The 23904-nt window shown below is 46.5% G+C and overlaps 9 protein-coding genes across 9 annotated transcripts; 3 read left to right on the top strand and 6 right to left on the bottom strand.

Moving 5' to 3' along the window:
* Positions 1-138: 138 nt before the first annotated feature.
* Positions 139-4963, bottom strand: EDB93DRAFT_1243476 (uncharacterized protein; the record flags this gene model as incomplete). Its single annotated transcript, XM_041452151.1, has 14 exons — positions 139-165; positions 194-347; positions 498-595; positions 655-680; positions 733-1154; positions 1216-1460; positions 1510-1704; positions 1734-1747; positions 1769-1817; positions 1839-1913; positions 1941-3058; positions 3089-3133; positions 3214-4149; positions 4399-4963. 14 exons carry the CDS (start codon positions 4961-4963, stop codon positions 139-141), a joined length of 3969 nt encoding a protein of 1322 aa, XP_041301581.1.
* Positions 4964-5038: 75 nt separating this feature from the next.
* On the bottom strand, positions 5039-8109 carry EDB93DRAFT_1267024 (terpenoid cyclases/protein prenyltransferase alpha-alpha toroid; the record flags this gene model as incomplete). Its single annotated transcript, XM_041454263.1, has 13 exons — positions 5039-5525; positions 5577-5723; positions 5776-5980; positions 6042-6077; positions 6104-6149; positions 6198-6346; positions 6396-7027; positions 7083-7218; positions 7275-7371; positions 7425-7546; positions 7599-7843; positions 7900-8064; positions 8086-8109. The coding sequence occupies 13 exons, from the start codon at positions 8107-8109 to the stop codon at positions 5367-5369; spliced, it is 2163 nt and encodes a 720-aa protein (XP_041301580.1). The 3' UTR covers positions 5039-5366.
* A 133-nt stretch (positions 8110-8242) lies between these two features.
* Positions 8243-10147, top strand: EDB93DRAFT_1183195 (actin family). The gene is made up of 5 exons (XM_041450712.1): positions 8243-8380; positions 8434-8711; positions 8763-9634; positions 9682-9857; positions 9903-10147. Exons 1-5 carry the CDS (start codon positions 8279-8281, stop codon positions 10002-10004), a joined length of 1530 nt encoding a protein of 509 aa, XP_041301579.1. The 5' UTR covers positions 8243-8278; the 3' UTR covers positions 10005-10147.
* A 76-nt stretch (positions 10148-10223) lies between these two features.
* Positions 10224-10871, top strand: EDB93DRAFT_1183192 (60S ribosomal protein L30; the record flags this gene model as incomplete). Its single annotated transcript, XM_041450711.1, has 4 exons — positions 10224-10338; positions 10447-10454; positions 10525-10595; positions 10651-10871. Coding segments are annotated over 4 exons (261 nt in total), but the record flags the coding sequence as incomplete, so codon positions are not given.
* Positions 10872-10906: 35 nt separating this feature from the next.
* Positions 10907-12624, bottom strand: EDB93DRAFT_1183187 (uncharacterized protein). Its single transcript, XM_041450710.1, has 4 exons — positions 12445-12624; positions 12133-12168; positions 11954-12077; positions 10907-11898 (listed from the first exon to the last, which is right to left on the bottom strand). Exons 1-4 carry the CDS (start codon positions 12583-12585, stop codon positions 11342-11344), a joined length of 858 nt encoding a protein of 285 aa, XP_041301577.1. The 5' UTR covers positions 12586-12624; the 3' UTR covers positions 10907-11341.
* A 490-nt stretch (positions 12625-13114) lies between these two features.
* On the bottom strand, positions 13115-15284 carry EDB93DRAFT_1243473 (uncharacterized protein; the record flags this gene model as incomplete). The annotated part of the gene is made up of 7 exons (XM_041452150.1): positions 13115-14056; positions 14110-14277; positions 14327-14433; positions 14526-14699; positions 14754-14936; positions 14994-15019; positions 15040-15284. 7 exons carry the CDS (start codon positions 15282-15284, stop codon positions 13115-13117), a joined length of 1845 nt encoding a protein of 614 aa, XP_041301576.1.
* A 196-nt stretch (positions 15285-15480) lies between these two features.
* Positions 15481-16504, top strand: EDB93DRAFT_1183182 (eukaryotic phosphomannomutase; the record flags this gene model as incomplete). Its single annotated transcript, XM_041450709.1, is given in 7 exon segments — positions 15481-15569; positions 15628-15748; positions 15799-15967; positions 16022-16084; positions 16141-16172; positions 16184-16186; positions 16234-16504. Coding segments are annotated over 7 exon segments (689 nt in total), but the record flags the coding sequence as incomplete, so codon positions are not given.
* Positions 16505-22399: 5895 nt separating this feature from the next.
* On the bottom strand, positions 22400-22753 carry EDB93DRAFT_1095637 (uncharacterized protein; the record flags this gene model as incomplete). The annotated part of the gene is made up of 1 exon (XM_041446704.1): positions 22400-22753. A coding segment is annotated over one exon (354 nt), but the record flags the coding sequence as incomplete, so codon positions are not given.
* Positions 22754-22909: 156 nt separating this feature from the next.
* EDB93DRAFT_1095657 (uncharacterized protein) lies at positions 22910-23290 on the bottom strand (the record flags this gene model as incomplete). Its single annotated transcript, XM_041446707.1, has 1 exon — positions 22910-23290. One exon carries the CDS (start codon positions 23288-23290, stop codon positions 22910-22912), a length of 381 nt encoding a protein of 126 aa, XP_041301573.1.
* Positions 23291-23904: the final 614 nt, after the last annotated feature.

Here is a 23904-nt window from a genome sequence, read left to right as displayed (position 1 = left end):
ATGTGGCATATACGATACAAGAATGGAGTACATAAACATCTCAATTTCATACGTTATTCACGACCAGCAAGTTGTACAATGTAAGGTGATTTGATACCAAAAAGAAAGATTTCATAGATGTAGCAATTGTGGAGGCCTTCATGCAGCTGCAGCAGCCTCACGATACTGTCCTTCTCCGCCCACGCCGTCGTACCACTCTTTTTCCGGATGTCGTTAAAGAAATATATCCCGCCCTGATAACAAAGTCACCAAAATGTTCGCCCTCGTTTCGCTCGAGCGCATATCGCTTGATCATAGGCTCAAGGATGGCGAGAATCTCGGGTTCCGATACTGTTTTCCCGGTAAATCTTGTTCAGGCGCTGACCGTAGTATCCGCCACCAAGAAGCATGGAATAAGATCCAGGTGCTTGCTACGAGGCGACCTCTGCGGAAATGTTGAGCGATAGTTTTATCGAGGTGAGTGTATTCTTACCCAGCAACATATGGTCTTGCGCAACCGTGTGGGACAACCAGTCATCCGCATGACAATGGAATCGTTGCGAAGCCCATTCTCCTCACAGATTTTCTCGACCTTGTCAATAAGCAGTGGTAGATACTAGAAGACGTCACCATGAGATCAAAATTCATTAGGAATTCCACAAAGTGGCTACTCACACGCTCAGACTCAGCCATTGCGAGACCTGAATGTACTCTCATCTCAGAAGCGATACTTGTAAGTGCAAAACTACTTACCGCAGGTCGGGAACGCCACACAAGCCGATGACGACAGCCGCAAACCAGTGTGGTTCAAGTTGTCCAATTTGTACTTGGCGAGTATTCTCTTGATCTCGGGTACATCTTCCGTAGAGATTTCTGAGACCATAATATGCTGGTTCGCGGTTAGACGGAACGTGCCCTTGTGTATTTTTGCAATCTCGCGAAGACCGGTTTTAAAATCGCGGCCGGGCTCGTCCTGAATACGCCCGTTCTCGATGAAGAGCATAGCGTGGTGCCTGCCATCGTCTCCCGTTGACCAGCCAAAGTCGTCAATGTTACGGTCAAACGTGTATGGTCGTGCTGGGGCCAACGGATAACCGAGTCGACTCTCAACCTCTGCTTTGAATGCATCCAGTCCCATCCGGTCAATGGTGTATTTCAATCGAGCGTTTTTACGACTGAAGATTAATCAGAATGCGGAAGTGTGGAATGCTTGGAAGACTTACTCTGCACGATTACCGTTGTCTCGCTGTAAGCACGACCTTTTCTGCTACAATAGGACCTTCTTGGACAGTACAGAAACCGATTACATCCGCAACTCGAGGGTAAGTTTTCTTATTGCCGTGGGTTACTCCCATGCCACCACCAATAGTAACATTGAAGCCAGCCAACTCTCCTTGCTCATCGACGATGGCGATGAAGCCTAGGTCGTTTGCAAAGACATCAACGTCATTAGTGGGTGGTACCGCAACCGCAACTTTGAACTGACGCAAGATCAGGATCGGGTTGAAACGAGTGCAGCACCAAGCGTACCTTTCGAGGAAGATAGAACTCGCCATAGAGCGGCTCAAAGTCCTTGACAGCCTCGCCGGCAACCATTTTCTTGTCCAACCAAATTTCGTGGTATGCTGTTGTTCTAGGCAATAAGTGAGCACTGACAAGCTTCGCGAAGCCGTAGACCTGCGCATGAAGTCGGGACAAGAAGGAATAGCGGAACAGATAACATTCCTAAGGCAGACGTGAGCGAGAAACATCACCACAAGCCGCAGAACTCACCGATTGACGTCGCCACACGCAGCCAAAGTGTCCAACAAGACCTTGTTAATTTCCTGAATGGAAGGCTTCAAGTGTCGCTTGATTACACCGTGGAACTGGAATGTTGCTCTTGTAGTGATCTTGAACGTCCCATTGCCATGTTCATCAGCGATCCGGTCCATCTGTAACCACTGCTCAGGTGTGCATACACCACCGGGCGTACGAACGCGAATCATAAAACTGTAGGCAGGTTCGACGCCTTGAGCTTGACGCTCATCACGGATGTCGCGGTCATCTTGCTGGTAGATACCGTGGAACTTCGTGAGTTGGGTGTCACTGGGATCGAGAGCGCCCGAGCTAGTATCTTCGAGACCCTCAGCAATCGTACCGCGAAGGTAACCTGAGGCCGCCTTGATATGCTCATTAGTGATCGGGTCCGGTTCTGCTTCTTTCACTTCAATGCTGTCGACGCCGAACGTCTTCCACACGAGAGGCTCCCATACTTTGTACCCGGTGTCTGGTCCATCTGCATCCTGGTCATCACCGAGCCCGATATCTGCAAAGCGCTCTCCCCCCAGCTGCTCCAAACGAGCATCAAGATCCTTGCCCGGCTTGTTATAGTAGTGAGCATCTTCTGGGCGTGGCCAGTAGTGGCTGTCACCAAGGGCGAAGACCGAGTATCGAAGCTTCGAGAAAGGCTTCTCTCCACGAAGAGCAGCAGCGTTGAGTGCTTTAAACAAAGTCCGACCATTTTGTGGGGGTTCACCTTGGCCTGCTACAGATGTGACGAAGGCCACATATTCCTCTTGAGAGAGGGTATCGATGGACATAGAGTCGATGGTACCAATGGACGTTGACAAGCCTCTGGCTTTACCGCGGTTAGCCAGTCGCTTCGCAAACTTCTCTGCAGTGCCACCATCCGATGCATACAGCACTACCAACGGTGGCGCATCAAGCGAGACAACCAAGTCATCATATGCTTGTTGTGCCTTCCTCTTCCTCGCCTCCTTCACATTCTCGCCCAAGCTGCTCACCAGTTCCGTGGCAAGCTCGGGCTTAGAGCGCACGAGTTGCGACAAATGGTTCTGCCTGTCAAGGAACTGCTGGAGGTCATTCTTCACGGCGTCCGAGTCGAGCGCAAATGGCTCTTTGCCTTGCGCTTCCTTCACAGGGTCCCAACGGTAAAGAGGCCAGTACCCAGCGTCGACAGCGAGCTTGGTCTCCTTCAAAACCTCAAGTGCTGGTGCATCCTCATTTTGATAAGGCAGGTATGCGAGCACGACACTGGGGCCTTTGTGCCTGTCCGCCTCCATGACTGCTTGCAGTACTTGAGCGTACGACGAATACACTGCGACACTCGCTACATAGACATTGCCGTGGTTCATTGCGTACAGACCAGCGTCTTGCTTACGGCGGTGTGGATCAACGGAGTTCCGAGATGTGTAGGGAAGGGTGTCGATGATGAAATGTTTATGTCGAGACCGGATGCGATGGCGTGGTGCAGACCAGAGGCGCCAAGATCATAGGACCAGGCGTCTGAGCCAATGATCCATCTTGAGCGTGTAGGGAAGTGTGAACGGAGTGAAAGAATGCGGTCGATGATAGGACTCGAGAACTTTGAAGACTCGAGAGCGGTGATGAGTTCTTTTCCCACTGAGCGACTCTTGCTATCGTCGTCCCTGACAAGGACCCACTGGCTACAAAGTTTATGCAGCTCGGGGGTGACTTCCTTGATCTCCAATAGCTTCTGCACAGAGCGAATGAGTTCATTTCGTTGATCGAGTTGTCCTCGAACGCGGCCCACTGCAAACTCCGGACTGGTGGCAATAGCACCTTGTTTAAGCACTAAATCAGGCGAATTGGAAACTTCGAAACGTTCGCCAAAGACGTGAGACAAGATCTTCGTATAAGATGACTCGTGTTTGGGTACGTGTGGCACTTCCAGCAAAAGATTTGAGGAAGCGCTGATGCCTCCAAGTTGAATTGGAGCAGAAGAGGGAGCTGCTTGGAGAAGCTTCAAAATTGCAAGGGGAGTCACTTGGGCAGGGTCGCTGAAGTAAACGCTCTGGATGTGGGGTCGCTGATCTACATCCTGCTGGTGAATTATATTGACAAGTTCAAGGTACAAAGGTGTCCATTTCGTGTTCCAGCGGTGGAGTTGCTCGAGAATGATGACACGTGATACAGATGGTGGAATGACATCGAGTATGCGGGAGGGGAGTAGGGGAGTGAGCAAGCTGAATGAGACAACTGACACTCCGTCAATGTCTGCAAAAGGAATATCGCCCAACCCAAAGATGATAGTGTGGGGTTCGCCAGAACCATGCACAGATAGTGGGGGGCATGCGCGACGAATGCGAACGACCGTAGAAAGCGCTGCGCGCTCGTAAAGCTTGAAAAGTTCTGAGCCAGGGGATACTACGGTTGTCGAATGACCGTTGAGACCGTTGGTGCCATTTACACCGTTCGCATGACTGTTGTGCCCGTTCGCTCCATTTGCACCATTCGCATGACTGTTGTGCCCGTTCGCTCCGTTGTGCCCATTCGCTCTATTGTACCCATTCACTCCATTGTGGCCGTTCACTCCATTGTGCCCATTCGCTCCATTGTGCCCATTCACTCCATTATGACCATTCGTTCCGTTGTGCCCAATCACTCCGTTGTGACCATTCACTCCGTTGTGCCCATTCCCTCCATTGGTTGACGCAAGCTTCTCCGAGAGAAGGAAAGGCTGCACCTCACTCTCCGGTATTACCTCCACTGGACTATTTTTTGCATCATAAAAGACATGCACGACTGCCTTCTCCGTACGTGCCAACCGAGATGCCAGGAGTGAGTTATCGTGTGCTTGTTGGGGGGTTCTGGAGACGAAGAAGAAAGGGAGGGCAGAATGGAGCAGAAGGACTTCGGACAAGTCATTTGTCACGGCAAGATGCAAGACAAGGGGAAGTGAAGAAAGTTCAGCAGCATCCAGGACGAGCCTGGTTACGGTCTGTGCTGCTGCTGAAGAGGTAAACGAGATGAGTCCAGCAGCCGATCCGTTTCTGATTAATGTCGACCCTGGGTCACCGCCTAGGGGCACCGACAAGATTGTCGGACGTCGACTGGAAGTTGCAGAGAGTGAGCTATATTCTTTCGCGAATTGTGAGGTTGACGGAAGGATAGGTTGGGAATCTACGATGATATCCGAAGCCAGATAAGCTACCCGGGCCACACAGGTAGTACTCGACATAATGACTTTAGTGAATGTCGGCTGGAACACATTAAATCAAAGGTGAAATTGTCAGTAAGAAGAAGGATAACTTACCTTGACTGCAAACAGAATGGAGGGGGAGAAACTGAGGATGCAACGAGACCATAACGCTCAATTAATCAGATCCGATGACAGCGAAAGCACATCATTCTGATTCATTCATGTGCCATTTGTTTGTCCGCATCCCACCGAATTCCGAATTCAAGTTTGTGCATCACATATTCATATCGCAATGCACCCACGGCCTCCATGACAGGTAACAGGTGACCTTACGAAGACTAGAACTGTACTAAAATATCATTCAACCTATGTATGAGCCATCGGAGCCCTTTGCAATACGGAACAGAGCGGAACATTCCCCACTGGAGCCATATTTTTGAATTCACATTATAGCCTGCTTGGCTTGCTCCTCCAGCTCATTCAGGTAGTGATGTGCTCTTCCAAGCATCCAGATGGGGAATGCAAATTTGAAGTTCGGGTATGATATAGTGCAATTTTTGTTAAACACTCCTTCAATCGCTTCCTGGGGCCATGATCCATCCTGCGTCATGGGTTAGCTTCTGAAGACCAGCATTATTTGCGCTAAACTCACGGGTAACTGCCTATCGATGACCAACTTAATAGCCTTTCGGATAGGCTCGGGATCGGGATATTTCGCGTACATGAGGGCCATAGTCGCCCAACAAGTCTGTACGACCTGTGAGTTTTCGTGCTGTATCCAGGTACCCTGTTCGCAGGACTACGAAACAGATTAGAAATTTAGTCATGGATGTAAAATTGGGTGCACCCACTTTGTAACTTTCGCCCCAACCACCGTCTTCTCTTTGCCACGAGAGAAGGAACCTACACGCCCGTTGTGCGTGAGAGCTATTTGAGTAGTTCTCTCCAACTAGCGAAAGACTCTCAAGAGCAAACTGTGTTGCATATGTGAAGCAGATTCCCCAGGAGCCAACCCAGCCACCTTCGACTTTTTGCGCCTTGTGTAAGAACTGTGACCTTTGATGGTTTTTCTGAAATCATGTCAGGACGATAAGTGGAGCAGCGCCTCCTTGCTCACTCAATCTCAGCAGAACGGTAGTCAGGATAGTGTTTCCTGAAGATGGCCAGCGATGTAATCACGGAGTGGTTGTGCACTCCGGATAACAGAACTCGATCATGATGTCACCTGCAAGTCGTCATTTGAATAGTAAAGTTATGAGGATGTATGACTTACCGAAAACCTCTGCAGGGTTCAGCCACTCGAGCCACTTGGGACCCCTGACTAACTCATAACTGGCAAAACCGCCATTCGGGTTCTGCATAGTTAGCATGACATCCACAGCATCAAAAAGTCGTTGGTCTGAGATGACTTTCTCTGCGCCTCTGTCGGAATGTTCAGTTGGCACTTCAAACAGATCACAGTAATACTCACTCGACTTGGTTTTGCAAATACAAGACCGCCTTCAGCCCCTCCCCAGTACAATCACTAACCGTATACCCCTGCTCTTTGGTGCTAAATGGCCAAGCTCCCTTTGTGGTGTGACGGTAAGATGTCTCGTAGTGCTTCGGGTTCTCTCTGATCTGACATATATCCAACCACCCAAGCGCCTTCGATAAACTCTCCTTATTCACCTCCTCCTTTGCAAGGCCGGTCTCAACGAGCGCCTGTGTAATGAAGCCAATATCCCACAGCTGGCTCCCATTCGTCCCGCACATCATCATGCCTTCCTGGCCAAGCCACATAAAGTCTGCACGTTTAATAGCGTGCTGCCTGTATGCTTCACTGTCGGGGCCTTCAACATGAGCACGGCAGATGAGGTTCATCATTTTAGAGACGGGCCCAATGGTCTGGTATTCGGTGTTCTCGTCCTCGAGAATGATGAGGTTGTATGCACGTGCGAGAGCTGCCCTGCGGAGGGGAGGGATGACGCAGCCCTCGTACATTGAAAGAATGGAGTTCATGAGATCCAGAACAGTGGTATGAGGTGAATACAGGTCTGCTACGCATACATTATTACGTTGTGAGGGCCAATGGATCTGATAATAGTTAGTCGGGTATAGTTCCTGCAAGTTGGACTGTTAGCGGACAAAATGTAAGATTCCGTGATGGAATTCTCGCCTCTCGGAGCGCTCGAATCAAGTCATTTTCCTGCATTTTAAATCGGATGCCGTAGAGATAGCTCATCGGCACATAGACAGTCCGGGTATGTATCCACCAGCGATGAGGATGGATAGGCAGCCAATCAGGAAGGAGCCTTTCAGAAAGTCGAGGCGTTAGTTCAGGTGCCAAAATAAAAGCTTGCAAACGGACCAAAGCTCTACAGGGACTGGGTTTACACCAGCCCAATCATACACGTTCAAAATTGCGAGCCAGAATTTGCCCCATGCGGGAGCACCAGTGGCTCCTCCTGTGCTTGGAGAATTAGACCACATACACCAACGAAGACGAGCATGAGCGCACCAAGTTTGTGCAATGTCTCACGGGCTCTTACAGCAGCTGGGTGATCTGCTTGCACACCAAGAATCCGGAGAGCAGTATAATTTAACGCTGTCCCAAAAACGGTCGAGTGTCCTTCAATGTGTCTGTATGGATTTATAAAACAGGACGAATAGCAAATACGACGTTACAACTTACATTCCCCAACCACCGTCTTCTGGATTAACATGGTTCAGAAGGTAGCGAATCATCTCCAGACGCTCCTCCTCCTTGAAGCTCATGCCAGACACGTATGACCCAATGACAAGGCCGGGGAGAAGGAACATGGGGCCACCGTACTCGCCCGGCCAATGTCCATCATGAGACTGAAGGTGCTTGTAGAATGTATACCCATTGCGGGCGGCATCCAGCGTATCCTTAGGCTTAGGGAGTTCGGGCAAGTTCTATTCCGTTGAGGACTGAGCGCGATCGCGAGCCAAAATTTGAACAACACACTCACGAGTGGAATACCAATCCAGTACTTGTCTACATCATTCTGAGGCCACTTCTCGCACTCCTCGTCTGTTTGAAGGTAGTGCCATGTGTGCCTTCCACCGTCATTTACCAGCAACCTCCAACGGCTGTAGTCAGTGAAGGGCTTGTTTCCAGACTCTGGAATGTCGAGCTGGGGCCACAATGTAGAAACCTCAGCTTCCGTTGGCATGTACATCATGGTCAGAAATGAGAGACAATTTAGACGCTAAGATTTGAGGTCTTCTGAAGCTGCTCGTATGATACAGCCAAATAACCAATATTTCAGTTGGTTGAACTTGGTTCATAAATCCGATGATGTAAACAACGCGTCCACAACAGAAATCACGTATTTCTACTGTTCCACGATGGTCAGTTTCCGAGACTCGTCCGTCGTTATCATCGAGTCCGGCAGAACGCTCATCAGAGCAGGCGTTGGCTTGCATGATCTACTCAAGGCGCCATCTGTCGTTCGTATCATCCATTTTCGCATGTGAGATTCCATATATGAGACATGCTACAGGAAATACAAGCTCGCGTCGGTCTGCGACGCAATCCAGGTGAAAGCGCAAATGGTGCATGCTATCTCAAGTCAGGCGAGGGCAGCGATAATCCGCGTCCCTTCGCATCCAGCAGTCGTGTATCGTCTTTGCCTTTTCAGCCTAGTCCCTCGGCGAAGGTTCACGACTATCTCGTCGGCTCACAACTAGACGAGGCTCTTGAAGCTGGTCACGATGTTATCGTCTCATGGCCATTTGCAGATGGTGATGTTCGTGATTGGATTCAAGCGGAGGCACTCTGGTATGTCTGGAATTCTATTTTTGTGTCCTCACCTCACATAGTGTGACCAAGGAAACATGTTCTATTCCATACACTTCAACTCAAGCGAACTCAGAACGAGTCTCCTGTTATGCTGTCCATGCCAGCAGGCCTCTTCAGAGATTCGTCAGAACACATATGTCAGATCTTCTTCGAGCGCTTCAATGTCGCAGGCTTCGGTCTTCTTGACCGCCCTATGGCCCAGCTCTATGCCGCTGGACAGCTCAGTGGAGTCGTGGTCGATATTGGCCACGAAATAACCGACATCACCCCAATTTATGATGGATTCATCATGCAAAACGCTCGTTCGTCTACACCTATAGGCATCAGAGATTGTCAAGTTTACCTCGCCAATCTCCTGCGCTCCAATCAGTCAGTCATGGCAGCGGCATCACCTCCAGACAAATCAGGTGACCCAGAGGTTACTCAGAGGTTTTTGGAAGATCTGGTGAAGCATATTTGGATGGAAGGCCTTGTCCGCGTTCCATCAGACGGGCAAACGGTAGATATACCAGAAGATGAAGGGGTCACAGATATAGCGGCAGTTCTCGTTGCTGGCAAGGAAAAGGCCGTGATTGAGACAGGGATGAAAAAAAAGCTAACTGCGAAGGCTTCTGCTGCAGAGCAAGCTCGGGCGAGGGAGATTGAGGCACTTGATCTTGTCACTGTAGAGTTCCGCGGATACTCTGTCACTCTGGGCAAAGAGCGGCATCGATTTTGCGAGCCGCTCTTTGATCCCATGCTGCTGAACGGGCTGCCTATCGAGCGGGTGGATCCTTATGAAGGGAGAATATTGCCTTTGCAGGAGGCTGTTGCATTCTCCGTTCGTCAAACGGATGTCGCCCAAAGGCAATACATTTGGCAAGGTTTGTTTGTTAATGGCGACCTTACAAATTATGTGAAAGGTGCGTGATCATGTACCACTAGTCAAGTTGGAATTGATCATGCAAAGGCATCGGAGCTGCACTGCAGTCGCGGTTAGCGCCTTTTATCCTTAGCACTCCAGACCAAGCAACTGAGGTGCAGCCGCGGTCGATTCGCGTCCTGACCGTGCCTGAATACTTTGCTGAATACCGAGAAAAAGGAGATGGCTTCGCGGCTTTCCTTGGCACTAGTATTGTTGCGAAGGTATGTGTATTGTTCGATCGCATTCAAGGCTTGATGAACCCTTAGATCGCGTTCAATGAGTCACATGGGAAGAACTTTGTGTCGAAGACTGATTATAATGAGAAGGGGCCACACGCTGTTCTAGAAATGTCTCTAGCTTCGTTGTAACAATTCTTGCTATGTTTTTTTGCAGAGTGCGATGTAAAAGTTGACCCCTTGATTAGGGGTGGTTCTGTCGGAGTTGAATCCGTTTTGGTCAGAACTGTACAGTTCATCCACGATTCTGGAAGTTAGATTTTATCATACCCAAATCCTGCTCGTCGTCATCAAGTTCCCTCAAGGACTCCCCGACACACATAAATCTACCAATGGCCCCCTCCAAGAAGTCCAAGGCAACCAAGTCTTCTGAGGTCTATCGCATCTCGTCTTGCGCTCGTCGTCAAGTCGGGGAAGTACACCCTTGGTTACAAGTCTGCCCTCAAGCAGATGCGCAGTGGCAAAGGTAAGCACTCTTTGCACTCACGGGGACTGGAGCGTGAGGCTGAGAAGGTCCCTTGTGCTGACAACAAATGTCTTTTGTGTTTGTCTCCTCGCATTCGCGATGATTTAGCCAAGCTCGTTCTGATTGCTGGTAACTGCCCACCACTGCGCAAGTCTGAGCTCGAGTACTATGCCATGTTTGTCGAAGACGACCGTGCACCACTTCTCTGGCACGAACGTCGCACTTGGCACTGCCGCCGGAAAGCTTTTCCGTGTTGGGTGAGTAGTCCTATATATTTCAATCTGCAATTTCAGGCTAAACGGATTATCTCAGGGTCATGACTGTCACCGATCCTGGAGACTCCGATCTCCTCACCTTCGCAGAGGGAAACGCTGCATAAAACTAAATTGCGATGAGAGCAGGAAGTATAGGTTCACGCGCTCTACCATAGCCATATTTCGTGCAATCAGCGTGCTAGTAATTATGTTCGCTACCTGTCGTTATGATTAATGCAATGTAAGGATGCCGCAACATGTTCGCTGAATATATCGTGTCCTTCTGGCCTATAAACTCCGAGGGAACAAGCAACAAACGATGTTCTCTATCCGCATGCGCACAACCAATCTACTGGCTGATTCTGAGGGGGCCATCATCAACAGTAATGCGAAGGCTCACAAGCCTCAAGATCGCCAAACCGGAAAATGTGTTTCGATCAGTAGGCAAACAAAATTCAACGACAGACAGAAATCCTCGAGAACCTGTGCTCTGACTGATTGTGACCGGTGACCGATCGGGAAAACAGAAGAAAGAAAGGTCATTTTAAACAATACATCGCAGAAAAGCAGTACAATACTGTCGAATAACGATTATTTGCAGTGTATAGTGTACCCGTAGCAGTACGAGATAATGAAGACAGCACAAGATGACGACGAACAGTAGATGACTCGAATGCGACAACAACGACAGCCATTTAGTAGACACGATTCTGCCTCTCGCCGCTACAGCCTGAGTAGCAAGACTTAAACTATGCTTCTCTATTGACCACTCCATCTTTTGCAAGCTCTCCGAATTTCCGTTCGAAGATGGAAAAACCGATGGTCGTAGGAACGAAATCGTTGTGCGGAGGAGGGCTAGGCATGAATTGAGGATACGAGAGCCTTTGGTTCTCGCTCAATGACGGCGGCTTCCTTTGCACGTGGTGGTGGAGGACAAGTTGCTTTGATTGCAAGGACGGATTCACTGGACGAACCAGATCATCGAGTGGAATGATGCGGTTCGAATCTGAGTCATCCTCGTCTGGTGCGTCTAATCGTCTCCATTTTCGGGAAATCGGTGCCACCGGCGCGAGTGGACCAAAAGGTTTGTGAGGTGGCAGTGAGACGAGAGGAATAGTGAATTGCCATTTATGTAGTTGACGCTGTGATGGCAATGGTGGAGGATGAGTCATAATTCGTCGTGATGGTGGTGCAGTAGCGACGAGCCTGTCAAAGGCCATGGTCATGGGGCTATTGACGAGATCTTCATGATCAGTCTTGAAGTGGAGTTCGAGTTGAGATGCTCGCGGAAAAACTCGCTCGCAATCTGAAAAGGCAACACTGAAAATGAAGTTGATTGCCATTTTCAGAGTGAAACATACCTCGGACTGGACAACTAATTGCAAGACGAGACAGATGGCTGAGGTCCACATGTGCTTTAAGTGCATCTCTTGAGGTGTGTACACGACCAGCACATCTCAAATATCGACATTGGTACTGTCCCTCCTGCAAGGACACCAGATCAGCAAAATAAGGTAAGTTGATGGATGAAAAAACTCACAATGTTGGATGTGCGATCACAGTGCCTTAAGGTATGCTGTGTAATAGGGAGGCATGTATTAGTACTGACCAGTAATGGAGGATGGTGTGGATGAAATGGGTAAAGTGAGTGAATACTCACTCCAAGAGCACATTAGAAAACCTTCAGCATGACCACTCAGCACTGTTGACTTGAGAGCAAAATGTGACAGCTGAAGATTTTCTAAAGTATCCCTGGAGATGAGGACAGCTCAGTACACCACCATCAGAACATCTATGACTAGTGTCTAATACATCTACTAGTACAGTAGATCAAGAGCTAATCTAAATTCACCTTTGTCAAATTATACCAACTGTTGAGAATAACTGTGCACCCTTCCCACTCGCATGGCATGGGTTTGATTACTTGATGAGCAATATTAGTGATTTCATGGGGGGACAGGAGAAGATCCGAGGGCCCAGCAACCTCAGACATCTAACAAAAGATTGGTGGTTGAAAAGTTGAACAGTGTGTTTTCCATGACAGAAATAAACATAGGTAAATATGCATGACCACCTTCTCGATCGGCGGATGACTAATCTCCCTTCGCTGTGGACGTCGTTTTCAACTCTAGCCTGCCAAAATATGATTGTCTGAAGTGCGTAACAGTCAAGATCAAATCCCATCACAATCAAAATGGACTAGGCTGGCAGACTTGTCACTGTCACTCATGGGATCATTATCAGCTGTCGAACATAATTTGGAGTAATTAATGGCCATTCTTTGCAGGACATTTCTAAATCTAAACTTGGTAAATCAAGTGTTGGAAGTCACATCTGTGTTCACACTATGTGGTAGTAAGTACTGTGCCCAAATTGTGGCAGAGTCGAAATTTTGCTTTGTTGACACTCGTGTCTCAACCATAGTGCAGTCACCAGAGTCTGTTCGTAGTCTAATGCCCAATCTCATTTGTTTCATTTCTTGTGGTTTATGTCATTAGGCTGGTAACGAACTACATATACTATCATGCTCCAGCCTGAGTAAGAATTTTCAACCGTGCTTCGGCCGCTCGGGCTCTTCGTTCCCGCTCCACCTTTGCTCTCAACTCAGCAGTTAAGCCAACAACACGATCAGCTGCGCCGGACGAACCTCCGAGCTTTCGAGGAGCCGTAGGGTCTTGAGAGCGAAGCTCCGACTTTGTTTCCACCTGTTCGTCATCAATGTCAGACTGTTTACTTTCCCGTTCTCTCTCTCTGGCCTCCCGTTCCCGCATTTTCTCTCTCAGGCCTTTCTTTCTTTGTTTTTTCTTCTCGTCCCTCGCTTCTTCCTTTTCCTTGTTGAACGTGCTTGGTACACGTGCCGCTCCGAACCAGTCCCACCAGTCAGGGTGATCTCCCGCGCATTGGCGAAAGACGTCACGGACTGCTCTTGTACGGGCCAAGTCATAGGCAGTACGGCGCGAACCTGTACCTTGTAGAGGAGGCACATTCGATGCGTCAGATTCATTGGCAGCTGTTTCTTGATGCACGCCTAAAGATGGAACGACGATGGTTGGATCGGCGTGCAGTTCGTACAACAGCCAGCGCGTAACGTCTTCCTGACCTGATTGTACAGCGACCTGGAGCAACGATGTGCGCCTATCCTCTGTCCATTCTGGTATGGGAGCGTCGACGCCACCAAGGGAAGCGCCTTCGCGTTCCCAAAAGGATTTCAGAGGCTCTGAACGACCTTTGCTGATCATATCTAGTAATCGATACCACTTCTCACGGTAGATTTCCTCCTCCTTAGTTAATCGTTGTGGTTTTGCCTTTTCAGGTACCGCAGCAGGCGCGATGGAAGGTGTAGCTTTGGGATTGGGCAAGGAGGCCAAGAACGCTTCGTCCTGCGCCCGAAGTGCTTCCTCTGTAAGATGTGACGTCTTCACTTGAGTGAGCTCCAGGAGACATCGCACAAGCTCAGATTGAGTCTGCAGGCGGAAAAATAAGAATAACGCATGGGACAGCGGCAAAGAAAACGTACGGGTCGGCGCGTTGGAAAAGGGAAGGTCCTCAGACGATCGTCTCCTTTGTTGATGACGCAATTCTCATAGTCGAGAAAGATCCGCCTGTTAGAGACACTAGCACGTAACCAGATTCTTTCGCAGCCCTGAATGTCATCAGCCCAGTCAAGAAGAAGGTTGCGAATATCCTAAAAATATATGTTTAACTATAGCGAACAAAGGGTGAGGCGCGCTTACATCTCGGAGAGCTTGCTCGCCATAACGACGAAGCATGGCACCTGCACTAATGGCAGCACCCTTGGAATTGTCATTGACCGATTGCGAACCACCTTGTTTACGGCGAGCTGAACACGAATTGTTTCAATACAATGAATAAGACGATCATAGGTACACCTACTAGTGTAACGATGAAATGTCTTGTGTTTTCAGGATTGACGTCTCCGACTTGGGTTTGGCGGTTTCTTCTTCGTTTTTTTGCAGAAGTAGTAGGATCCTGAATCTTCTACAGGTCTACTGACTTCTACTATTTGCGCCTGCAAAGTGACCTCCGGCGACCATAAACATAGGCCCACTTTCGTCCACCTTTCACACGTTCTTGAATGGTCTTCAGCTCCGCCAAGTACGACGAAGCAGGGGTATCCATTGGAAATAGCATTCTATACACCCCCAAATTGAGTAGATGGAGGTGAATGGAACCAAGTAAGCGCTGTAAGCGGTATTTGTCGCTCCTCGCTGTGCGAAGGTGATCTTGATCTTCGCTTGATTTTTTTGACTAGAACCTTGACTGCATCGGAGTTATCAGAACTCTCATCAGATGATGCAGACCCTGAAAGTGAATCTTCAAGTCCTAGCTTATACGAGGCGGATTCGTGAAAGTTGATGACAAATAGTCAGAAGTGCGTACCGTCAACAAGTTGCGCGAATGCTGGCCTCCGTCACAGCGCTGCCACCCCTCAGGGCGAATCTTTACATTGTATCGATGCCAGTCGGATCGAAAATGAGATCTTTGCTCAGTTACGTCTGCAAAGATTGCTCCGAGACAAATGTTACACGCCCTCGCGTTGTCTGATACTGGAGGAGTTGTTTGTATGAGAGTCGAGACCTCCGTGGGTGGTGGTTGACTGATTAGATTTCCGAGTGTAAGGGTCTCCAGCAATTCAGGAGGTAGCGAAAAGACATGGTATCTCTGGGCCATTTGCGCTGTTTTTGTTAGGAGTGTGTTGATAAAACCTGAGAAAAAACAGTGGAGATATAGGGCAAACCACGGACCCGTTAAGATGACTTGGATGAGCCTAGTCACCAACCTGAACGATGCCTAATGTCATACTTCGGAAATGACCGAATTCAGTACTTATATTGATTGGCCACTAAAATTAAAAAGTTTACAACCGCCATCATGGTGTCTGCAGATTTCGCTCATCGGCCAGTCAAGAAGCTTGTGCTATTCGATGTCGATGATACGTTATCGCCCCCACGTCAGGTAATCCAGCTTCCCGACGACTAACATACTTGATGTCACGGTCGAGATCTCCTGACAGAAGGCATCTCCAGAAATAATTCAGCTCTTGCGCGACCTCAGAAAGCAGGTCGCTATAGGCTTTGTTGGCGGGTCTGATCTCGTCAAGATATCTGAACAGCTCAGTGTTGGCGATGTCAATTGTACGCAGGTTGTCATCATTGGCTGCTAAGAGACTCATACACACTCGCAGTTCTGGACGAGTTCGACTTTGGCTTCGCTGAGAATGGCCTTACCGCGTATCGACTCGGAAAGCCACTGGAGTCGCAGTCTTTTATCAAAACGGTAGGCGAAAAGGACTATCAGGAGCTGGTCAACTTCATATTGCATTACATCGCTGATGTGAACATCCCAATCAAACGGTGAATTTTTGTTATCTTTGACGGCTGATCAACAGATTCACCTGGAAATTGCAGTGGAACGTTCGTCGAGTTCCGCAATGGCATGATCAACGTCAGTCCTATCGGCCGAAATGCAACGTGGGTTCACTTAAGTTCTATTCACGGACTTGTTTTTACATCCCTTGGCTCGGCAGCGTCCAGGAACGTCGTGATTTCGAGGCTTACGATAAGGTAGTAACATGAGACAATCACTCATAATCTTACTCACCGATCAAGTGATTCTCGGCAGGAACACCACATCAGGGCGAACTTTGTGGAAATCCTGCAGGAGAAATTTAAACGACTGAATCTCACGTTCTCTATCGGTGGCCAGATATCATTTGATGTCTTCCCGCACGGATGGGACAAGACTTACTGCCTTGGACATGTCGAGAAAGATAACTTCGAAGAAATCCACTTTTTCGGGGACAAGACGAGCAAGGTAAGAGTTGAGCTTCATATTAAGTGACTTTTCATTTTCTTGACAATTCCTGCAAAGGGGGGTAACGATTACGAGATCTTCATCGATCCTCGCACTGTCGGGCACACTGTCAAGAGTCCTGCAGATACGATGAGAATCTGTAAAGAGCTTTTCCTATCATAAAGTGCTCAATTTCAGTTCGAAAGTTATGAAGTTGTACATCTGGATATATCTTACGAACAGGGTCAGAGAACTTTTAGGAATCATCAATGGGGTGGATTGTGCTACAGAGCACTCTGTAGCAAATTGTGTTTCCCTGATGGGCCATGTTATCCGGATTGAGTTAGGAACATGAATTCAACATGCCACAAACTTCCTTCCTGCAACGCTTGTTTCAATGTCTTGCACCAACTTCTCTCTCTGGCAATGTAGGCTCGACATATTTCTCTATTTTCTTTACATGGCCTTACAGTATGTACATGTACTAAATCCCACATGCTGATATTGCGTACTACTAGATGTACCCGAGTGTTCGTGCTTTTTGACGGTCTCACGTATTGCTCTCGATCCACAACACAAAATAAATATCTGATAGTCATTAGTAGATAGAATACCATTTCAGTAACATGGCCCAAATTTTTCTATACATAAAGTTGATTTGTTGTGTTACTACAGCATGACCGAGCACCACTAGTCTATCTCACCTAGTGTTCGTGCATTCGTCACACTGTCACAGGTTGCCGACATTGCCGATTAGAAGTCCGCTCCTGACCATGTGCTTTGCTCGTGAGAAATCCTCTATGCTTTTCGACGCTAAGTGTCTGCAGGATGGGAAAGGTGATTAGGATATCGTCTAGGTACATGAAGCTTCGACTTTAGCTAATCTTTGCAAAAGGAATGGTATATTGGGCAAAAGCCCACTGCAAGTGCACGAACCTGAGAGGTTTCAAGGTGAGCTGAGATCCCATAAGTCTAGGAGTGCAGCGATGCTAACTGCGAAGCTTGACACCCTTGAAGGTAGGAGGTGCACTTACAGTTGAGGTTACCACACTGGAGGCATTGTGTGCCGGGTGAAAGGTTCTAATGCTGGAGATGATTGGATGTATGGCGCGATGATAACAGCATGTTCGCGCAAATAGAGCGTAAAGGCATTGCTTGACCACCTTCCCATGGATTTGACGACGTTGAAGGGGACTCCTCTTAGTAGGTATTCCAGAGTTCTGCCTATTCTAAGTCCGTGACCTTTTAGATCTGGGATCTTAGTGTTGCACACAATAATACTGAGCCTTTTGAAAGTTCTGTTTTCGAAAGGGGTCTCAAGCCCTTTGGATGCTTCCAAGCAAAAAGGTGTGCTTTTCTGTCCGCTGCGTTGATTCTGAAATGGTTTTCGAGAGCTGCTTTTGGGTCTGACAGACCGTCTTGTGCTGCCCAGAAAGTATCTTCTCCTTTGATTGGTGATGCTTTAGTGCTCAGAATGTGAAATTTCATTACGGGTAGATTGTTATGGTCGACGGCTTCAGAAACATTTTCACGTGTTATGTGGTTGGCAGGGTTGAAGGCTCTGATAGCAGGCACCGTGAATTCTCCTAGTCTAGTGATAGAGTAGAAGGTGGTGGTAATGCATGCAATATCGCGGCATCTAACAGGTCGTTGAGGTTGATATTTGCTTGAATTGTGGACAGTATTTCAATGGAGAATGGTTGATGTTTGGAAGATTTGGACGATGCTGGGGCTAATGCGGTTGCTCTGTCTAGTATGGCTTTCAACTCTTTTGTGTTTATTATCCACTGCCGTCCATGTAGAAGATGCCATGCCTTTAGGCCTGCGGCATAGTTTGCTAATGCTGTGCTTGAATATGAACTGGCACAACTGGATAGGAATGCGAGAAGCAGAGTGGGGGAAACTGGACAGCACTGGTCTTCTGGTATGTTAAGTGAGTTGCAATAAACGTGAAATACAAGAAGTCCTGCTCCATATGTCTCCTTGGTAGAGTTTGCCCACGACGAGCCTATTACTTCCAGGATGCGGTGTCCTGCATGATGTGGGAATCATGCATGGACATGAATACTAGGTGACCCTCAAAAGATAAAGTCTGCTAGCTTAGTCCTCAGACTAGTCAACCCATACCTTGGTTTCAAACCATGGTCCATATTTCTAGTTTTCCCCAAGTTTCATGATCTGAATACGTTTTGACGGAAAAAGTCTAATGTGAGATGGGAATCACATTTAGACCTAGTTGATGTGAGAAGGGAAATGAAGGTTAAGGTATAGCCTTGCCTTTGGCTTATTCACTTTGGCTAGAGAAAACCATAGAGAAAAGTACAAAGCCAATAAAAAACCTATCCAAAAAGACCATGTTTCAATTCCTGCCAACTGCATTATTTTTTTGACTGTGTTTCAATTCCTGCCAACTGTCTTATTTTTGCTACCTACTTTTCTCTAGTGTTTCTTTACTTTACTTTTTCATTAGGATGCTTTGACTCACCTGACACTTCATAAAATTGTACCCATAGGGTATGATGTCATTATGATGTCATAAGACTCCACAGATACTCCTGCAGGTATTCTGTTGAAAGAAATTATGTCATCAAGCTCTAGATTATTCTACTCTACAATGACATCATTCATGATGTCATTTCCTTCTAGAATATTCTGCTCCACAATGACTCACTCTGACTCACTCATGGAAGGTTCTGGAATCTTTTGCTCCACAATGATGTCACTCTTGATGTCATTATGATGTCATTACTCCACATTCCAGAATGTTCTGCTCCACAATGATGTCATAGCTCCATCTTTCACTTGTATTTTATTCTTTTATTGGGTTTGACCCAATATTTTGATTGGTCCTCCTTATTTTTTATTGTTTGTGAACCTAGGTTACTTTCCCACACAAAATGTATATAAGGAGAGCCCATTCTCCCCCAAAAAAATATGATCTCCCATTTGTAGCAATCTGCCTCTCAGATATTTCACTTGCAAAGTTAGTCCCTTTGAAGTGAGACAAGTGCAGGGAAAAGAATTCCCTTGAGATTATAAGTTTCTTACCTTAGAAACTTATTAGTGCCATAGACCAAGCGTTCTTGGTCATATATATTGTCTTTGAGACCCCTTTGTCTCATTGCTCTGTGCCCTTTGACTAAGCGATCTTAGTCATCTATCATATTGTTGAGACCACGTCTCACTAGTTGTCCCATAGACCAAGCGATCTTGGTCAAGTTATAGTCCCCTTTGTTCAAGCGATCTTGAACATATATTGTATATTTGAGACCATTGTCTCACAGTCAGGTGTCCATAGACCAAGCGATCTTGGTCATATTTTGTATATTTGAGACCACGTCTCACTAGTTCCAGTATCCAAGTCCAGAGCCTAGAAGGAGATTTCCTAGGCAAATACATTCCAGAAACCGAATTACGTGTCTAGAAGCTTATTCCTAGACAAGAGATTTGAGTTTCAATAAAGAAAAGTAAAGCTCTGGCTAGGTTGATCTTTATAAAAAGATTAGTTTAGCGAGCCTCCCAAGAACTCACACGTTATCTACCACGAAATAGGAAAAGTCGTAGACCGTGTTAATCGAGGACTGGCAAGCAGTCTTATCCAAAGTGTAATTGTGGTGTCATTACATTTACACAACTTTATATAAGACCCTCGGTTATTACGACAGCGAAACGATGTCCGAAGGTACTTATCCAATGTCCAAAGCCAAAGTGTGATGTCCGAGATTTCAGACTTTTGGACTTCACGATAATAGGTCGGAAACTTTATAATGAGTGTCGGATTGCGAGCGGTATGCGCAAGTATAACAAGTGACGGAGTATGACAGTGAACAAATGGTAATATTTCACAATGCAACTAAGAACTATGAGAATATTCTGGGTGATCCGCAGAGTCGGGAAACAGCTCCTGACTACTGGATGATGATTGCTACGGGTCACTACAGAGTATTTAAGTAAGTACGTAGAAATTCGGAAAACTACAGGTGAAGATAGTAGTGATATATTTCGGGTCCGATGTCCTATGTAATAAGACACGAGGTGCTGCGGACATGTAATAACGCGGTCCAAATGTCAGAAAACATGCACAGGAATGACTACACACTTAGTGAGGCTAGTTCGGTGTCTTAATAACCGAGGGTCTTATATAAAGTTGTGTAAATGTAATGACACCACAATTACACTTTGGATAAGACTGCTTGCCAGTCCTCGATTAACACGGTCTACGACTTTTCCTATTTCGTGGTAGATAACGTGTGAGTTCTTGGGAGGCTCGCTAAACTAATCTTTTTATAAAGATCAACCTAGCCAGAGCTTTACTTTTCTTTATTGAAACTCAAATCTCTTGTCTAGGAATAAGCTTCTAGACACGTAATTCGGTTTCTGGAATGTATTTGCCTAGGAAATCTCCTTCTAGGCTCTGGACTTGGATACTGGAACTAGTGAGACGTGGTCTCAAATATACAAAATATGACCAAGATCGCTTGGTCTATGGACACCTGACTGTGAGACAATGGTCTCAAATATACAATATATGTTCAAGATCGCTTGAACAAAGGGGACTATAACTTGACCAAGATTGCTTGGTCTATGGGACAACTAGTGAGACGTGGTCTCAACAATATGATAGATGACTAAGATCGCTTAGTCAAAGGGCACAGAGCAATGAGACAAAGGGGTCTCAAAGACAATATATATGACCAAGAACGCTTGGTCTATGGCACTAATAAGTTTCTAAGGTAAGAAACTTATAATCTCAAGGGAATTCTTTTCCCTGCACTTGTCTCACTTCAAAGGGACTAACTTTGCAAGTGAAATATCTGAGAGGCAGATTGCTACAAATGGGAGATCATATTTTTTTGGGGGGAGAATGGGCTCTCCTTATATACATTTTGTGTGGGAAAGTAACCTAGGTTCACAAACAATAAAAAATAAGGAGGACCAATCAAAATATTGGGTCAAACCCAATAAAAGAATAAAATACAAGTGAAAGATGGAGCTATGACATCATTGTGGAGCAGAACATTCTGGAATGTGGAGTAATGACATCATAATGACATCAAGAGTGACATCATTGTGGAGCAAAAGATTCCAGAACCTTCCATGAGTGAGTCAGAGTGAGTCATTGTGGAGCAGAATATTCTAGAAGGAAATGACATCATGAATGATGTCATTGTAGAGTAGAATAATCTAGAGCTTGATGACATAATATCTTTCAACAGAATACCTGCAGGAGTATCTGTGGAATCTTATGACATCATAATGACATCATACCCTATGGGTACAATTTTATGAAGTGTCAGGTGAGTCAAAGCATCCTAATGAAAAAGTAAAGTAAAGAAACACTAGAGAAAAGTAGGTAGCAAAAATAAGACAGTTGGCAGGAATTGAAACACGGTCTTTTTTGGATAGGTTTTTTATAGGCTTTGTACTTTTCTCTATGGTTTTCTCTAGCCAAAGTGAATAAGCCAAAGGCAAGGCTATACCTTAACCTCCATTTCTCTTCTCACATCAACTAGGTCTAAATGTGATTCCCATCTCACATTAGACTTTTTCCGTCAAAACATATTCAGATCATGAAACTTGGGAAAAACTGGAAATATGAACCATGGTTTGAAACCAAGGTATGGTTTGATTAGTCTGAGGACTAAGCTAACAGACTTTGTCTTTTGAGGGTCACCTAGTATTCATGTCCATGCATGATTCCCACATCATGCAGGACAGCGAAGTGCGATCGGCCGATGCGATGTCTGAAGGTCCGATGCACCAGATCCGATGTGGAGTGGCTCGGACATGTGCAAAAGTGCGTCGGACATGTGTGCATATGTTTCGGGTGTTGACGTGAGTATGGAAAGATGTGGTTTTGAACCCAACACCACGACCATCACTGCAACGTGGTTTTGAGCCCAACACCGCAACCATCGCTACAGCGGTGATTGCGAATCGGAGGAAGGAGAGGGAGTCATAATTTTAGTGTATGTCGACAACGAGTAGGCTATTTAACATACCTGTAGTGACATTTGGTGCATTCTGAATTGATTGAAGATCATTTTGCAAGCTTCATCTAGGAGATCTTGATTGATCTTGGCTAGACTCCAGCTGTTCGCGCTGCCTATGGCGAGGTGCCACCTTCTTTGTTGTTGTGCTTGGTAGAAAAGCAAGGCATGTTGTTTGTGAACGTCGAAGTCATGACGCCAGCGATGGTTCTGTAGTGCTGACCAAAAGGCAATATGCATGTCTACCCTGTCATCTGGCCAACCATTATCTTTCATTGAAGTCACCATGTGGGGTGCTGCCTTATTGAATTGCTCCCAGGTTAAATTCTCATCTTTGACTATTTGAGCTTTGGGATCTCAGGCAGCACCTGTGGGTATCCATTTGTGTAACCCGTCTGATGAGGGAAGCATGACGAGGGTGTCTTCATTGGCTGTGAACATGGTGCAAGACACTTCTTCTAAGCCGGTGTTAGTGAAATAGAATAGCTCACAATAATCTCCCAATTTCATCTTTCAGATGGCATACTGGCATGGGAGGATTATTGGATTGGACGGAACATCTATGTTGCGGATTGGTGCATATTTGGATTTGTTCTTCTTTTGTTCTTCAGATATGGCAGCTTCTTTTTCTGCGAGAAGGGCTTGTTGTTTCTGGGCTTCTGCTTCAGCAGTTTGCCTTTGCTCTTCTTCTGCTACCTGAGCTTCTTCTTGGATTCTAACTTCCCACTGACACTTGTCTGCGTTGTTCTGAATTTCCCATAGGTTAGCTAGAATTTTGGCAGTTTGTTGTTCGTCTGTCGTTTCATTCATGAGTTGGGCATGAGCTAGCGTGTATTCTGATGCTTCAAAGTCTGGGGCCATGGCTAAATTAGGGTTTTCTGCTAGCAAGGGCATTTATAGTGTATAGGAATTGCAAAGAATGACAGAGTTTGGATTATACGAAATGAGAAAGTAATAATGAGTGATTTTGAGTTGACTGTTGATGTGGGTTGGAACAAAGGAAAGTCACGCTACTTTGCTTACTCAAGCGTAGACTCAATTCTGTGTTAGCCTCATGCCTCAGCTAATGCAGAACACCAGTTGTGGCATGGTGGGATTTTAAAATGATGTAATGTCTTGTAGTAGATTGTCACGCCAGATAACATATCCTTCACTTGTACATCAATAGTCTGCCAAATCAACCTCGGAAGTTGTCATTTTAGCTATATATCTGTCAGGATCAATGTTCTAAGCACTTCCGAGGTTAAAATTGGTGTGAGTTTGCCTTTCCGACACTGATCAGTGTGCCAAATTGTCTCCAAATGGTGTATATGGTATGTCACAACCCAAATAACGAATTAACGCTTGGGCAGAGACTAGGACTCGACTGAGGTTATCACAACAAGAAAGGAAGAGCAGGTACGTCTTGGATTGCTACAGTGTAGATACAAGAGGTTTGAACTAAGGAACTATCGACCAAGACATGCTACCTATATACAACTATTGAAACAGAGATTGAAACTGAGCTA

This window comes from Suillus bovinus (assembly GCF_016758785.1).
Source record: "Suillus bovinus strain UH-Sbo-P2 chromosome Unknown EDB93scaffold_121, whole genome shotgun sequence".
NCBI classification, from domain to species: domain Eukaryota; kingdom Fungi; phylum Basidiomycota; class Agaricomycetes; order Boletales; family Suillaceae; genus Suillus; species Suillus bovinus.
Note: the sequence above shows the minus strand (reverse complement) of the source record. Positions and strands in the feature narration are given on the sequence as shown.